This window comes from Solanum stenotomum, chromosome 1 (genome assembly GCF_019186545.1).
Source record: "Solanum stenotomum isolate F172 chromosome 1, ASM1918654v1, whole genome shotgun sequence".
NCBI lineage: Eukaryota > Viridiplantae > Streptophyta > Magnoliopsida > Solanales > Solanaceae > Solanum > Solanum stenotomum.
This window is the reverse complement of record NC_064282.1, coordinates 3,514,811-3,531,951: the sequence shown is the minus strand read 5'-3', so window position 1 is coordinate 3,531,951 and position 17,141 is coordinate 3,514,811. Positions and strand designations below refer to the sequence as shown.

The window sequence follows — 17,141 nt, the reverse complement described above, 5'->3', positions numbered from 1 at the left end:
TGGTTACTTGCTGATCCAAAAGTGTAATATATATTGTAAAATCGCACTCAATTTGAATTCATGGACGATGCTACAACCACTAAATGAACTATAGATTTAAACACATGGCATGCATGTATTAAATTGGTGTGTACATTCGATGCGGGTAAGTTTTACCCTCGATATAAATTTTAAATATCTAAACTTTTAACAATAATTTTATCAAATTTAATTTTAAAAATTAATAAAATTAACTTTCGAGAAACAAAACATAACAACGGGAGGAGGGGAGTACTAAACCTTGTGAAATACTCTCTTTAATTAATTATAGTGAAATATCTCTATAATCTGGAAAAGCTGTGCCGACAAATGAAAGTATTAAAGTTAAGATATATATTTTATGATAAGGTGATTATGTTGCTGTAATTACAAATTTCTACAACACACAAAAAATGGAGTTATCTCCTATGCTTAACTGGCATTGCACATGTACTCCTAATCAACCTTTCTGCTTTGAATTTATAATGACTCATTCAATTTTTAAAAAAGTACTTAAGTAATACTGGTTTAGGTATTTGATTGACTAGTAATTAATATGATACAAAAAAAGTTTTTAAAAATATTCCAATTTTATGGATGGAAAAATTGGTCCTCACATGGTTGGTTTATCTTCATAAGAAGAAGGGCATCTCAGGAGCGGATCTTCAAATGGATGCCCAACAGGTGGCTGATTCCTTTGACTGAATATTGTGAGGGAAAAAACAACAACTTTGGAGTATACAATTATTCGTATCATATGCTTACTCTTTTAAGGGATAATTATTATATTATCGAGTGATCTAGTTTACAAAATAGCCAGTAAATATACCTATAGTATATACATAATTAGGTGTATAGATTTTATATATTTGGACTAGCTCCCATAAATATATTTGGTCAAAGGGACAAAATTGAAACTACTTACTCTAATTTTTATTTTTATTTTAAAAATGTTTTTTCCATTACTATATAATGATGAAACTATAACATTTTGGGTAAATACTGATTTGGACTATGGATATAAACCTCATGAAGACAAGTGGACTAAATTACTAGGAGGTTTGGTTCAATGGCAATATATGTGTCTCTTATGGTCTCCCATAGGGTGAACAAATTTTGTCTTAATACTCATAATTTAAGAAATCCCCATTTTGTAATATGTTTATTGCTCTTAAGCACGTTTAGCAAAGTCAGATCATGCCCCTCATATCAACCCCCCCCCCCCCACAAAGCCTTAAATTTAAACTTTTGCCTACTCTGTATCATTTTTTTTACATCATCGAATAAAAATAACCTATAAAACGCTCTATTTTAATAGTCTAAAAGATACAATAAAATAATCAATCGGCAAAAATGAACTCGTAGTGTAAATAAGTATAGACAATAACATATATAATTACGATCGAAAATTTTTATAACAGTTATTTCTTATAATAACATTATACTATAATAGCCATATTTTTCTACGAAACTAATTTTCCATGTTATACTATTTTATATATTCTTTATAATAATATTTTATTATAATAATAAGAAAAATATCAATATAAACATTTGTTGTAAAGAGGTTTAACGATATATTATTCCTGCTTATTGCCACTTATGCAGTCCGCCTAGTGATCACTTTACTTTAATGTTGAATTTTTTAGGGGGTTCTTTTTTTTTTCTGTTACAAAATGTCAAGAACAATGAGTCTTGGGTCTATGTTAAATAAAGATAAGGATTGGAACGCCAAGTCATTTCCCTAAATTACGGCCAGAAAAATGGGGTCCTATTTTCAAAATTTAACCATGAATTTTCCTTCTAGATTCAATTTCTGATGTCCTTAGTAGTAGTATATATTAATGATTAACAACTTATGAAAATAATAAAAAGTGGATATATAGTTTCCAAGAAAGTCATAACCAATAAGATGGACAATATTAATAATTATTATAACAATAATAGTGGGAAAAGGCAACGGAGAAAGCAATTCATGGACCTCAAAAACGTACAACTTAAGCATCGCCAGCTTGAATATTTAAGTTATGTACGTGACTTCCTTTTTGTGAGACAAAAAAAATGGATTCAGAATTTATGGATCCAAACGTGTAAGATTTTGGTTCACCCTTTTATCACATAATTAATATCAATTATGTGAGATATTCCGTCTAAATATACAAAAATAAATTCTTGTCACCATATTTATGCGATATAACTTTCTAATGAAAAACCCTTCTAGCATCACTATAGTAATCTAAGCAATGCGTGGAAAATGGAAACGTATGACCTGCGTCTAGGTTGGCTTTAGGATTATGAGACTATTTTGAAATATTTTGATTAAAAGTTTTTAGTGCAACAAGATATGAGAACTTCAAGTCGCAAGAACATGAAAAAAGCCACATACTCACTAAGTAAGCTAGCCATTAACTGTTTAATTTTTAAATATAGAGAATAAATTTATTTTTTTCCTTTTCGCGCAACAAACTTTACGTGTATATATATAGAGTTGTTAATTGTTATCCATATCAAACCAACTCTATAAAAGACAAAGGAATTTCAAGCGAAAGCCAATTAGACTTCAAATGTTTAAACTATTAGGTTATGGCCCAATTTGAAGCTGGTATGAAAAAAATTAGAGTAGTTAATTGTTTTTTTTTTTGGATTAATTACAGAAATCTCACATTTTAGTTTACTTATTACCATTATCTCCTATAAGTTTTATAAATCTCCAAAATCCCTCATTTTTACACATCAGATTAGTGTATCTCGCGCATCAGATTAATGTATCAGCGCATCAGATTAGTGTATCGTGTATAAAATGTAATGTATCTTACTTAACGATTAATGTATCTCGCGCATCAGATTAATGTATCAACACTTATATTATTGTATCCGTTTGAGGGATTTCTGTAATTATAAACTTTTAAGGGATAAATTGTAATTTTGCCTTAAAAGTATGTGATTTATGTAATTTGCCCTTTTTTTTAATGAAAAGATTAGAGTTGTCTAAAAAATAATTTGATAAATTTTAGAGGCCAAATTCAACCAGTCAAATGAGTCCAAAGATGCAACCCGAGTCAGCCCATTTGGAGCCAATTTAGGCGCCTAAAGAGACGAGCTTTGTGCCCAAGTTACAATGAAGTAGGCCCGACTATTTCAAATTCGCGATGTATATGGCTTCTTAGGGCTCGAATTCGAGACTTCTTGTTAAGAGATGAACAACTCATCCACTGCACCACAATTTTTGGTGGTTTGTATGAGATTTTGTTTCATGTTCACTTATAACTTATGTGTTATCATTTGATTAGGTAGCAATGTTTAAAAAAACTTTTTTTTTTTCAAAAAAGTTTCATAGTCTAAAATAAATCATATTATTTGTGTGACTATAAATTATTTTATTAATGATAAAAAATGAATTTTAAAGTTGTGTTTTCTTCTGGTTATAGAAAGATGACATTGTTTTTGAGATAGACTAAACATAAGTGCTTAACGTATAGGACGGATGATATAATTTGAAAGGATACAATTTTTAGTTTTCCTAAATAGTTAGGACTTAGGATCATTATTTCTATTTGAATTTAAATTACATTTTCTCGACTTATACTATAGGCTTAAATTATTATGTGATTAAATATTTAAATAAATTTGAATAAAGAAATAAAAATTACAAAATTGTTCACATGTTACTAGTGCCATTAACATAATAATAATTTACTTAATTATTAGCTTTAGCATAATAGATAAATTCTAGATTTCTAGTTTATTTTCAAAAAAAAAAAAAATTAAATAAATTTTGTTTCAGGAAGGTCCGACCCACAGCCCGGGTCGCAAGCCCAACTATAACAAAAGGTCCAGAATTTACCAGCAATGTTCCCACGCTAGGGTTTAACAAAGGGTTTTTGTCGTTTGAATCACTGTTGCAAAAATGTCTTCTCTAATGGCGATTCGCAGAACTCGAGTCTCCATTTTCACTTCTTCGCACAAGGTATGTTTGTTATACTCTTCTTCACGCTCTATTTCCGATATCAAGTTCCCGAAAACCCTAACCTTAAACTCCCCGTTTTCTTCCTTACATTCGAAAACCCTAGCAACATTCGCAGCACCAAATGATATTCAAATTCCCCCAAACCCCTCTGGGGTTCCGCAAAATAAGGATTTTGGAAGCTCTGCTCAACAGTGGAATAACCAAACCCAGAATTATCCGAATAATAATCAGATGAATATGTCGTATCCTCAGTATCAAACTCCTGATCAGGTGAATCAAGGTTATCCAAATTATGGAAATGTTAATCCTGGTCAGGGAAATACCCAGAGCTTTCAGAATCAGAAAAGCCCTAATGTTCAAAATCAAAGCATTCCGTATAGGCCGAGCTCCGGTGAGCCTCGAAACTACCCACCACCTGGGAACGTCAACCAATGGAATTATCAAAATCAAGGCTTCAGACAACATGGAACCCCGAATGCGGCTCGAAGTTATCCACAAAGTGGATATCAGAATCCGGAACATGCACAAAGTCCCAATAGAAATCAGAATTATCCACAGCCTGGTGCTGGTAATCAGTGGAATAATCAGAATCAAAATTATGCTCCACGAGGAAGCCCTAGTCAACTAGATTCTCAGGGACAGAGAGTCTCACCAGGAAGCGGGTTTCAAATGAATAATCAATCTCATAACCAAGCTCAGGTTGTGCATGATCAAGTCCCGAGTGATCCTCCACCTACTGTTGATTTAATTATCTTGTGCCAAGAAGGTAAAGTTAAGGAGGTTATTGAACATATGGAACAGGGGATAGTTGCCGATGCACAATGTTTTGACATGCTCTTTGAGTTGTGTGCCAATTCGAAGAAACTTGAAGATGCTAAAAAGGTGCACGATTACTTGTTGAGATCAAAATGCAGGAGTGATCTTGGTTTGAGCAATAAAGTTATCAATATGTATTCCAAGTGTGGGAGTATGACAGATGCGCGCAGAGTTTTTGATCATATGCGTGATAGGAATATGGACTCATGGCATTTGATGATAAATGGATATGCATTGAATGGGTTGGGGGATGATGGGTTGACATTGTATGATCAGATGCGGGAGTCGGGAATGAAACCAAACGAGGAAACTTTTCTGTATGTTTTCGAGGCTTGTGCCAGTGCAGATGCTATTGATGAGGCTTTCATGCATTTTGAGTCAATGAAGGCTGAGTATGGAATTTCTCCACAGGTGGAGCACTATTTAGGACTTCTGGGTGTTCTAGGAAAATGTGGACATCTTGCTGAGGCAGAGGAATATATCTCAAAGCTTCCATTTGAACCAACAGAAGCCGTCTGGGAAGCATTAATGAATTATGCTCGTATACATGGCGATATTGATCTTGAGGATCGAGCTGAGGAGTTGATGGTTGGTCTTGACCCTTCTAAGGCTGTTGCTAATAAGATTCCCACTCCACCAGTAAAGAAGCAGTTAGCCATTAATATGCTTGAAGGAAGAAATAGAGTAGCTGAATTTCGCAATCCAACCCTCTTCAAGGATGACGAGAAGTTGAGGGCTGCGATGAAAGAACAAGCTTATGTGCCTGATACCAGATATGTCCTTCATGATATCGATCAGGAGGCCAAGGAACAGGCTTTGCTATACCATAGCGAACGTTTAGCCATTGCATATGGTCTGATTAGTACTCCTGCCAGAACACCTTTACGTATCATAAAGAATCTCCGTGTATGTGGTGATTGTCACAATGCCATCAAGATCATGTCAAGGATTGTTGGGCGAGAGTTAATTGTCAGGGACAACAAGCGGTTTCATCATTTCAAGGATGGAAAATGCTCTTGTGGTGATTATTGGTGAAGTATAGTGGCTGATTTGAGTATACATAGACTGGCTTCCACAATTCTCAGGATCATCAAGAGTCTGCATGTTGGGATGAACGCGAGGTTGAGATCCCTTTAAGCTGGCCGTGGCTCTGTTCAGGGTCATCTATGAATTACCAAGAATTTTTATGTATTGCTAATTACAATGCCAAAATTACCATGTCTTGCAATTTATGCATTGCTTGCACCCTTGTGGATATCTAAGACTGTTCTAGTAGTTTGGATCTTTGTTAAAGAGATTAGTCAGCAAAGTGCCAGTCAAATTAATGTTCCATTGTATCTGCACAATGTTTTCAAATTGTTTTCTGGTTCTGTCACTTTATAGGAAAATGGAATTTTTGACCAGTATCATCCCTTACGTTTCTCCCTAACTTTGAGTATATCCTTATAATATTTCATTTAACTGAAATCATCCTTTAAGTTTCATGAAGAATTATTTAGGTTTTATCTGAAAGTTGATTTATTTGTAGAATTTGTTTTGGGTTAATAGCAACCTAGAAGGAGATGGAAAAAAAAACCACAAGTGTGACTGCATTCATGGTTTTCATGTTAGCTTTTATCGAGGGAAGCCAGTTAAATCTGTGTTGCAAGTGTCAGGTTCTTAAAGGATCAACTTTTCTCGAACTTTCTCTGTTTTTATGAATGGGAAAGATGGAGGCATAACATCATTCATCATCAGAAGATATGCTGGCTTTTGCAAGTCCTTGCTGCAGTGTCCATATGAGTTCTACTTGTCACACTTTACATAGAGAACTAGAGGTATTTCCTCTTTTTGTCTTGACTTTACTGCTTTGGAAGCTTCAGTTCTTTGTTTTCAGTCTTGTTCTTCCATTGAAGAATTTGGGTATTAATTGAGGGAAAGTTATATTTGCTGGAACCTTATAGGTGTAATAATTATTGAACTTTTATTTCTTGATATTCCAAAGTTTATTGCTTAAATTTTCATATATTTGGACAAATTTCTTGCTTAATTACATGATCACTATTTTCTTTGAGTGGTCTGTTAATGATTTTACAGTTGGCATGCGTGTCCTTACCATTATAATGGCTTACTTGAGTTGGAATAGTTCCCCTTTGCACTATATTAGGTAAGTTAAAACCATGTGGTTCGAAGAGTTTTGATGGGAATAATTAATGCTTTCATTGGCTTGTGTACTGTATTCTTGATTTAGTTGATTGTCTAGGATGTTTTCTAAATTCTGACATATCAGTATTCGTAACTAATTTGGAATTGAAGTATAGTTTATTGATGGATTGGTTGTAGTTAGAATTAGGAACCATCAACTGCTGCTAATTCAGATGTGTGTTTCTGTATGTCTTTTAGTTTTATTTTCTCATCAATTAGTCTTGCAGGTGAAATTGTTGTTTATTGAACAGGGAGTTGGAAGGGCAGAAATCCAGGAGTTCCTAGATGTTTCCATATCCATTCTCAAGCGAACTTCAGTTAGTAGTTTTCTTTGCCTGTATATGTTAATTCAGTCAATCAAGTTAGAATTATGAGTATTCAATCTTTATTTGACTCTGTTCATTTGATGTCCAGCAAATATGAAAGGACATTGGAGAGACTGAAGCTCATAGCGACCGTATGCTGCTGCTGGAGCCGAAGAGAGTGTTCGGAAGTATATTAAAGAAAAGTTAAAGAAACTATGAATACTAAAGCATATCGTCATCAATCTGTTGCAGCCAAATAATCCGAGGGCAACCTTAATGGCTGCTCTTTGTGAACTCAATACCAATGAATACTTTATGAAATGTTCACATTGGTATAGGATTTATATATAAACGGGAGATAATCCATCAGCTCGTGGCTATACCTTATTCGGCCTTAGCGATAGTGTGGTAGGACTTGTTGGGCTCATCTAGTTTTTCTAGAATGACAATAGTACATTACTATTTAACTTTTGATCTTGTGAATGCTATTTAACTTTTAATAGTTGCAAAACCTGTTGGATTATACCTTAAATCATATTGAAAGTATTGACTTCTCATAAAATCAAACTGTAATCGGAACTAATGCCACCAGCATGCAGCAAGGCATGCAGAAACCTTACATTTATACTTTATACAGGGAACATATAACTAAGTGAACTGTCATGACTGATACTCTTGGAATTCCCAGTAGGGGCCTTCAATAAGGAACTTCTAACGAAGTGTCATAGTGCGAGTCATCATAGTCACAAATTCATCCAAATCAATCACACCATCTCCATTTGCATCTACTGCCTTCACCATTTTCCTGCAATCTTGAAGGCTGCAACGTTGTCCGAGCCCCTTCTGCAGCTCGTACACTTCCTGCACACTGATCTTTCCATCACCATCCTTGTCAAAAGTGTGGAAGGCTCTCTGCAAATCTGCAGTTTTAACTCCTCCTTCCTTCTTCTGCACTTCCACAAACTCGTTGAAATCAATGAACCCATCACCATCTGCATCTGCAACATCGAAAATCTTTTGAACTTCCCTCGTAAGGAGGTTCTTCTTCCCCATGGCTTTGAGTATAGCCTTGTACTCTTCTGGTGAAATCTTGCCATCTTTGTTTGAATCAAATCTATCAAAAACTTTCTTTAGATCATCAACACTAGTTTGGTAAACAGGCAACGAACGTGAGTTCTGCCTCTCTCTGGTGAACATCCTAGTTGGCTTACGCAGGAAACTTCTCTTCGAGAGGTTGTATTGGAAATCAAGAAAGCTTGGGTTTGACATTTTCTGTACTTGCTGATTGGGTGAAGATATTTTAGACTTAAAACTGGAATGAACTTGCTGACTAACATTGTAGCAAAGGACCTTAAATAGTAGAAAGGCTATCAACAAAGGGACATATTCTGATGCTTTAAGTAAAGAAGATAAGGAAGAATACTTTTTATTCCTCAATTACTTGTAAAGCAACCAAGATTCTCAACTAAACGTATGAAAACAATTCCAGAACCAAGAAGGAAAGAACGAAGTGAAAAAGCTAAGTTACAAATCCGATCCTTGCCCAACTTGTTCAGTTGCTCCAGCCGTCTCATCTCTTTCTCCGAAATTACTTTATTCTGCTACGGATGTATAGAATATGTCCATTATTTGACAAATCAATTTTGTTTACTATTGGACCCACAGTTTGCTCCTCAAAGAATAGAACAATTCTCCTAAGTTACGTGTCTCCTCAAAGCTTCCTAATGTATACTGGTTTGAACAAAATGGTACAAGTATTCTTTTGTCAAGGTGGTTTATCATCCAAGTCCACCATCACATCAATATCCGTACGTAGTGTTATTTTCTGCACATAACCTGAAATGTCAAAGTATTAGATCTGAGATTGAGATTCCGGACATTTATCTGTTACTCAAGCCACAAATTAAAAATAAGTTGATCCCAGGAAGATATAATGCACATATCAGTTCTGAAATAATCAAATAATAAACATTCATAATCCTGATTTGCAAAACAGCAGCAGAGTAACTTTTAGGGGCTAATTTTTTATAGACGTACAGATCCCTGTGGGTGTACGAATTTTTGGTAGAGGTATAGATACCTTATCATTTATTTTGATCCTTATCATTTCTTGGACCACATAGATAGTGAAGGAATCAACAACTTAAATACCATTATTGTGGTTGACAACTTTATTTCCAAGGGGCAGATGGAGAAAGAATGCCTCGGGAATTTATTCTACCTTTAGAGACATAAACATGAATATCTGAAACTACAAGAAGAAAACGCGGAATCTGGAAAACATGGAGGAAACACACCTTTTCCTTTAGGGCAGACAATTTAAACCAGTACAGGAAACATGCTAATTGCACAAAATATTAGGAATTACCATTGTCTTAGCTAGAGTGTCAAACAAAATGTTCTGTCTCAACTTCTCCGTACATCTTACAGATATAGAGATGCACAAGAAAAGGAAAAGTGTGTCATCTGATGCAATATAGGACATAAACTACAAGTCCCGTCTCCAAGGACTCTTGTTCTTTGAGATGCAAAATTTTGAAAAGATGCCAGAAGCATTCCATTTTCAATTTAAGCCCCCTCTTTATATCAGGCTACCATCAGCAGAAGCCCAAAATATCAGCTAAGTGAAAACCAGATTGCCCCAGCGAGCAATGCTGAAAGCATAAGACATGTCAAGCAAAAAAAAAAAACTCTAGGGATTGAATAATAGACAGCTCCACAATCTCAACAAGATGGTAGTTGCCTTACTGATTAGGGGTTTCCACAGGGAGTTATTTGCTTCATTGTTCTATTTTTTAAAATTATCTTTTGAAGTTTATGCAAGGCCTGTAAGGCGAAAATTATTTTATATTTTTCTTTCTTCATAAGTCCATTAAGAAAACAACTTCTGAAGATGAGAAACAGAAATGCTGCATCCAGGGACTAAATCCTCACTGAAATCCATAAACTAACCTATGTTTAAACTTTAAAGTCACCAGGCGATGAGAACTACGTATATAATCCTTCCAAATCCTAATTCGTTAATTTATTTACCAAGGGATGGAACAGTTCCCTAATTCTTAGTACCAACAGCAGCTGACTTAAACACGAGATCCAACTTGGTCTTACTTCTAAATTCAATCTATAAGAGAAGAAACAAAGTTTATGAAGGTAAAATAAAAACACCAAAATACTAGAGTTTTCTCGTAGCTCCTCTTTTGAAGTATAAAATGTCTGAGATAGACTGCTAAAGACATATTTACCCAAAAATCATCAACACCTCTATAGTCAAAGTAATTGTCCAAAACAATCCTCCTCATTCCGTTCATCTTCAGGGAGCTAAATGATATATGAAATTTGACATTCCAAGTCTCTGTGCAGGCTGATAAAATTTGCTGCTTGAAAAGTTATAACATCATATAGTGATATAGATCTTTTGATCTGGCAGAAATATTATCTTTACCTTAAATATTATCCATACTTTCTAACCAACCCAATTTTACTACCTTTACCTTCCTTAATAATGCATATTCAGAATATTACTTATGCATCCAAAGTAAAAATGAGGAAACGTACATCTACATGCACGGGCATCAATAGATGAAACAATCTCTAGGAATAGGTTCAATGTTTTGAAAGTCTTCTTGTACCAGCTATACGAGTGAAATTATAATTAATCAGGAAAAGAGCAAGAATCTCTTGACTTATGGATAGCTTTAAAAATTCTCCGTACATTCCTTTTTCTCTGTTAACCCNCCCCCCCCGCGCCCCCCCGATTTCAACAGCTCCTACTTCTAGACACCACTTACCATCTCTCTTACCCACCCCCTTCGACTTCCTTCAGCAGCTCCATCATGATCTTTTCCTAAGGGGTAGCTATTTAGGAATGCGGATAAGATCCATACAGATAGAAAGCTACCTTAACTTCAATAGGTCAGATGTATATTGATAGACCACTCAGCTGTAAACCTTACCAATTAAATCTATGCTAGCAGGGAAGTGCTTAATCCTACAATAGATATTCAATGAGAACAAATGAAGCCATCTACAAATGCTATCTCTGTGCTCCAAGCAAACCAGTATAGATAAACTATGTCATGCAAGATAATATTCAGATAGGAAATAAAAGTATAATTCTTATACCAATTCCAGCGCAAGGTATACATTTACAGATGGTCTCTTTCCCCTTTTTGTTATAGTAGCTGACAAGTCCTGTCCCTTGGCAACTCCGACATTTTCCAGTCCACTCATAGACAACTTGCTTGCAATCCTAAAGTAACAAGAAGACCAACAGAAAATCATCAACCCTAGATTAAAAAACTTAAAAGGAAACATTTTTAGATGTTTGTAGATATAGTAAGAGCCGAACCTATTGATAAGCTTAAGTAATGAGCTGATTGTTAGCCAATCAAACTGTTCAAACTATTTTTACAGCCTTATCCTCGTGGCATTAGGTCAGTATAGACCATAGAAGTATTACCAAACCATATCTCGCCTTAGGCTTCAAGATTCTCAACTGGAGCCAGCAAGTTTGCAACTATACAGAAACCCAACAAAATACCTCAACCAAATGAACCATTCCATAAAGAGATTCTAAACAAAACTCCCTCTGTCCCAATTTAAGTATCTTATAATTTCCTTTTTTGTTGCTATATTTAGTAGGTTTACCTATTTCAACATTCTAAGCAAGTTTGATTTAATACCACAAGATTCAAAAGTATCAGTTTTATTTCTTAAATTCAAAGTGCAATCAGATTAAAGCACTTGATTTGGGACGGAGTGAGTATAAAAAAAGAACCTCAATTATAGGATCACACTGCAGCCGGCGGTCGATTTCCTCCGGGGAACAAGGGGAAGTGTCAGGGTAAGTCATAGGAAGAGGAAGAGCATCACCATCATCAGCCAAATAACTCTCTCTATTACGCGACCAACGCCTTTCCTTCGCATTCACTTTTGTCTTCTTCTTAATGTTATTCCCAATTCGATTATCAGCAATTTCGTCGGAGTTTTGGCTAGTTCTCCCAAACCCAGGTGCTTCTGCAGCAGAGGCGGCGGCATTCGCGGCGGCGCCGAATTTGAACCACCAGCGAGAGGACGAGGTGCCGCCGCCGGCTGGTGGGTCAGCAGCGGCTTGGCAACGAATGACGGTGGATTTACGAGGAGGAAGTAATGAAGAATTTGGAGGAGTGAAGATTGAACAAGAATTTATTAGAGGCAACATATGTTTGAATTTGTATCATAAAAGTTCGAAAGTTTGTTAATGGCTTTATTCGGAGAGAAGATAAAAGGAGTTATACAGTGATTGGAAATTGAAAAAATGAAAAACGGGGCTCTTTATTTTAAGGATTTTTAGTATGGACAGAGATAAGACACCATTTTTTTGGACGGAGAAAGTTTATTGGGTTCTTTAGAATTTAAATTTTATGAATTTGATTTTGAAGTTGTATTATAATTTATTTAATTTGAGATTTAAGAAACTTTTACCATTCTGAATTTAGATCTTGAGCGATGAAATAAGGTGGCTAGAAGCGATGAAAAGTCGAAGCTTGCTTTTAGCCTATAGGCAGCAGCAACTAAGCTTGACTTAATTAGGAAGAAATTTCTCCAAAAAAGATATTTCCATTGTTTTTAAAATTAAGTGAGAAAATATATAATTACCTCGTTAAAGTAAGACCTGTTTTTTTATAAAAAAGACACTTCAATTTTGTGGGGTTTCTACTTTCTAGTACCCCTTAAATAATTTTAAAGTGTTGTAAATATCCCACTTTTCAGCCACCTTCAATTGCAAGAAAAAAAATGTAATTACGCACCAGTTATTAACTGCCACGTATTAATTTTAATTTTTAATCTTTATTTTCATTTTTGTTTTTTCTTATTTTATTAACTTCATTTTCTTTTTTTTCTTCTTTCTTCATTACCCTCCTCTTCTCTTCTTTAGTCCTTCATCACCAGGATCCTCTACGTAGCCGCCTTCTTCGTCAATCCTCCGGAATAGTCTTCATCACGTCTCTATTATAATACCAATTCCACCATTAATATTATCAAATTATTGTTAAATCAAAAATAAAATTACTAACAAATTATAAATTGAAAATTATTAATCTCCTCCAATCTACTATTTCCTTTTCAAAATTACAACAAATATGCAGCGGAACTCCATAAAGATGAAGGTAATGGAATTCTATAATATTCTCAAATCGAAAAAAATTCTTTATTTACATGCTAAAGAACTACATAACAATTTATTTTTATTTTTTAAAAAAAAGGAACAATGTTAACAAGGAGGTTTACAATTATTATTATTTTGAAAAAAAATAAGGGCAAAAGAAGAAAAAAGAACAAAGAGAAGCAAGAAGACAAGGAAAAAAATGAGTGAAGAAAATGGGTCTTCTAAGTTGAAGAAGACAGAAAAGAGGTAGTTGGTTCTTTTGAAATTGGGAGAAGAAGATAACAAAAATAAAGAATTGAGAAAGTATAATAAAATAAATAAATAAAAAGAAAAAAAAATTAATATTTCTAATAAAATAAATGCCTAAATAAATATTTATTTATTTTTTGGCTCAACTCACTCTCTGTCAGAGAGTGAACTACACTCTACGTGCCACATAGACATTTAATGAAAAAATAAATTTATTCTAAATAAGAATAAGGAGGTAATAGGACCCCTACAAAATTGAAGTGTCTTTTTAAAAAACAGGTTTTACTTTAATGGGATAATTATATATTTTCTCAAATCAAGTCATCAAGTATTGACATGATTTGTAAAAAACCAATTCATTATTCACATTAATTAATAGAGTTAAGGTAAAATTATTGATTTTGGCGAACTAATAGCTAATACACTAGATTAGTTCTTGAAGCCTTAATTATAACACAGTATATCAAGAGTGCAAAATGCAACATACTCCATAATTACAACACAATTTGTCCAGTATATTTTATAGGGATAAGGGTCTGAACAATACCTCAAGAACCTATTACCTCCCTAGACTATTTAATAGTGTATTTTAAAGATATATATGTGCCCACATGGACACATTACTATTTATAATTTTGCATTATTTTTTATGTCCACGTAGGCAAATATATATGTTTAAAATACGGTATTAAATAGTCTAGGGAGGTAATAGGTCCTCATGAAAATTTAGTATCGCAACAACAAATCCGACCAAAGTTGAGATATTTTTCAGACCCTTATCCCTATTTTATACAAATATTGATTATGACAAATAATATGTATTTTTATTTAAATTTTGACGGCTAGAATTAAAATATTCGACCCCTTCTATTTTCTTCCGTAAAGTAAGGTACCAAAAACTATATATATTGAATCTTTTTATCGATTGTATAATTTCTTTACTTGAATGATTTTTCTCAAATAGATAAATATATTACTAAACTAAATAAGTAGAAAATTATTAGTAGGTTATTTGAATAATGAAATTTACAAATCAAATTATCTAAGTATTGGCCATTACTAATGTTAGGCATTTACTCTTCGTCTAAGACAATGATTTTATATTCAGTTACGTCTCAGTAAATAGCATCGATTCTTTTCCTACTCTGTTTGATTCAAAATAAAATAAAATATAAGCCCTCATTATTGCTTCGTATTTAGAGGGTAATACCCCTCTATTCTTTTTACTTGTACTCGATAGAAGTGTAGTAACTTAATTCAAATATCATTCTAAATAGGCGTGTACATAATCGGATTGGTCGGATTTTTCAAATATCAAATCAAATTATTTGTGTTAAATTTATAAATTTATAAACCAAACCAAACTAACTCGGATTTTTCAACCTCAAGTTTTTCAGATTGATTAAGGTTTTACAAATATCAAACAAAACCAAACCATTTGTGTCGAATTTTTAAATTTTTAAATCAAACCAAACTAATAAACGTCTAATTTTTTTCGGATTTCTGGGTTTTCCCGATAAAGTATTCATACAAACATATAATTAACTTGTGCTCCAAATATTTTTTTAGTGCAACCAAAATATAACTATCTAATGGTTTCTTAATAAAAAATACTACAAAATATGAGATGAGTGATGATACTAAAATATTCAATAAAAATAATTAAAAAATTGTATAAAATAAATATTGCAAATTGATAAGTCATAATGAAAATGATCAGAATTTAAAAGTACTAAATCATGCTAAAATAAGTTTAATAAATATTAATTACATGACATTAAAGAAAAATTAAAATTAAGCTATGTATTTTAAAGGGATAAGGGTCTGAAAAATACTCCAACTTTGGTCGAATTTGCTGTTGCGATACTAAACTTTCGTGAGGACCTATTACCTCCCTAGACTATTTAATACCGTATTTTAAACATATATATTTGCCCACATGGACATAAAAATAATGCAAAATTATAAATAGTAATGTGTCCACGTGGGCACATATATACCTTTAAAATACACTATTAAATAGTTCAGGGGGTAAAAAATACGGTATTAAATAGTCTAGGGAGGTAATAGATCCTTATGAAAGTTTAGTATCGCAACAGCAAATCCGACCAAAGTTGGGGTATTTTTCAGACCCTTATCCCTATTTTAAATGTCTAAATCAATGTAAAACCAAAGAACAAATATTCAACATTATTGTCATTTTTAGTGTTGAATTAATTTATTTTATTATCATTAGTATTGATTTGATTTTGAATTGAGCTTTATTAGAATTACTAATATCTATGGACTATAACCTTTATTGCATCATTCAAAATTCCAAGTCTCACAAAACTTTAAAAAATATGTCAAAAGATAAAAATTATGAAAACCTATAAGTAATTTTTAGAAATTACATCAAAGTAAATACTTTTATGTATAAAATAAAATTTTAAAATTATATATATATTGTCGGGTTGGTTTGATCTCGGGTTAATTTTTTTAGTTAAAACCAAATCAACCCAAGTATAGTCGAATTTTTTCTCAATACCAAACTATTAATCGAGATCTTTTTTCCATTTGACTCGATTTGCAATTTGATTCGATTTCGTAGGCCTGTAATCTAAAGTTCATTTATAAGTTTGTGAAGGCCTTCTGGTCCTATTACTTCCTGTCGATCCAATAGTTGTTTGTGTGACATTTGTATCCAGATTGGGCTGTCCTATACATTTTGGGCCTTGCCCAATACCATATGAACCAGTTCTCTGACATTTATGGACAATAAGGAGGATGTATTCAACCCCCACCCCCCCCACCCCACCCCCCACCCACAATCCCATCTCCAATTGAGATCACTCAACTGATTTCATCCACTTAAAAATCATTAGATGTCAACTGTTCATAATCAACAGTGGAAGAGGGCGTAGCTTTGATTGCTCAAGCCGCTCCAAAAAAAAATCAATGATAGGAGTCACCACTCCATATTTTCAGGCCCTACTCAGGTGTTATTATATAAAATAAGAAAGAAATTTGATGATTGGCTGAAGGAAGAGATAAATGAAAACTAAATACTAAGTAACAATAAAAGGAAAAGGTTATTCAAATTATTTAATGAGCTGATGGAGACGTAACTCGAAAATAAAATCAGCAAAATGTGTGGACCATCCAGAATCAACAATTATTGAGTTCAAACTTCAAAGTGACTAATCTTGGACATGACCTTTCTAAGGACTCTTGCATTAATGCTTTGTGCATTGGGCTGCTTTATTTTAAAGTGACTTTAATCTTATAAATATATATATGGAATTTTAATAATTTTAGATTATAGATTATACACATTGAGCCAAATGCAATAATTATTTTAGTTGAACCCATGATTCCATAATTAGTCCTAATTTGTTCTTCCAAGCCATTCTTCATTTCCAGTGTTAAAGTGCATTATCTTTAAGACTTCTATGATTATATTGTTGCTCCAAAT

At 33.4% G+C, this 17,141-nt stretch overlaps 3 protein-coding genes across 3 annotated transcripts; 1 reads left to right on the top strand and 2 right to left on the bottom strand.

Annotated features, from left to right (window-relative positions):
• The first annotated feature begins 3,862 nt into the window (after positions 1–3,862).
• On the top strand, positions 3,863–6,277 carry LOC125862650 (pentatricopeptide repeat-containing protein At2g15690, mitochondrial). Its single transcript, XM_049542774.1, has one exon. It carries the CDS (start codon positions 3,926–3,928, stop codon positions 5,834–5,836), a length of 1,911 nt encoding a protein of 636 aa, XP_049398731.1. The 5' UTR covers positions 3,863–3,925; the 3' UTR covers positions 5,837–6,277.
• Positions 6,278–7,822: 1,545 nt separating this feature from the next.
• On the bottom strand, positions 7,823–8,632 carry LOC125862669 (calmodulin-like protein 30). The gene has a single exon (XM_049542794.1). The coding sequence runs from the start codon at positions 8,557–8,559 to the stop codon at positions 8,002–8,004; it is 558 nt and encodes a 185-aa protein (XP_049398751.1). The 5' UTR covers positions 8,560–8,632; the 3' UTR covers positions 7,823–8,001.
• Positions 8,633–8,691: 59 nt separating this feature from the next.
• Positions 8,692–12,779, bottom strand: LOC125862661 (protein disulfide-isomerase SCO2). The gene is made up of 3 exons (XM_049542786.1): positions 12,068–12,779; positions 11,413–11,539; positions 8,692–9,126 (listed from the first exon to the last, which is right to left on the bottom strand). The coding sequence occupies exons 1-3, from the start codon at positions 12,488–12,490 to the stop codon at positions 9,056–9,058; spliced, it is 621 nt and encodes a 206-aa protein (XP_049398743.1). The 5' UTR covers positions 12,491–12,779; the 3' UTR covers positions 8,692–9,055.
• Positions 12,780–17,141: the final 4,362 nt, after the last annotated feature.

Excerpts from the sequence above, each read along its gene's own strand:
- LOC125862650 (XM_049542774.1), top strand. The coding sequence starts at position 3,926 with ATGTCTTCTCTAATGGCGATTCGCAGAACTCGAGTCTCCATTTTCACT.
- LOC125862669 (XM_049542794.1), bottom strand. The coding sequence starts at position 8,559 with ATGTCAAACCCAAGCTTTCTTGATTTCCAATACAACCTCTCGAAGAGA.
- LOC125862661 (XM_049542786.1), bottom strand. The coding sequence starts at position 12,490 with ATGTTGCCTCTAATAAATTCTTGTTCAATCTTCACTCCTCCAAATTCT. Across the intron at positions 11,540-12,067 it reads AGTGTGATCCTATAATTGAG|GATTGCAAGCAAGTTGTCTA; the intron begins GTTCTTTTTTTA and ends TTGTTACTTTAG. Across the intron at positions 9,127-11,412 it reads TATACCTTGCGCTGGAATTG|GTTATGTGCAGAAAATAACA; the intron begins GTATAAGAATTA and ends TTGACATTTCAG.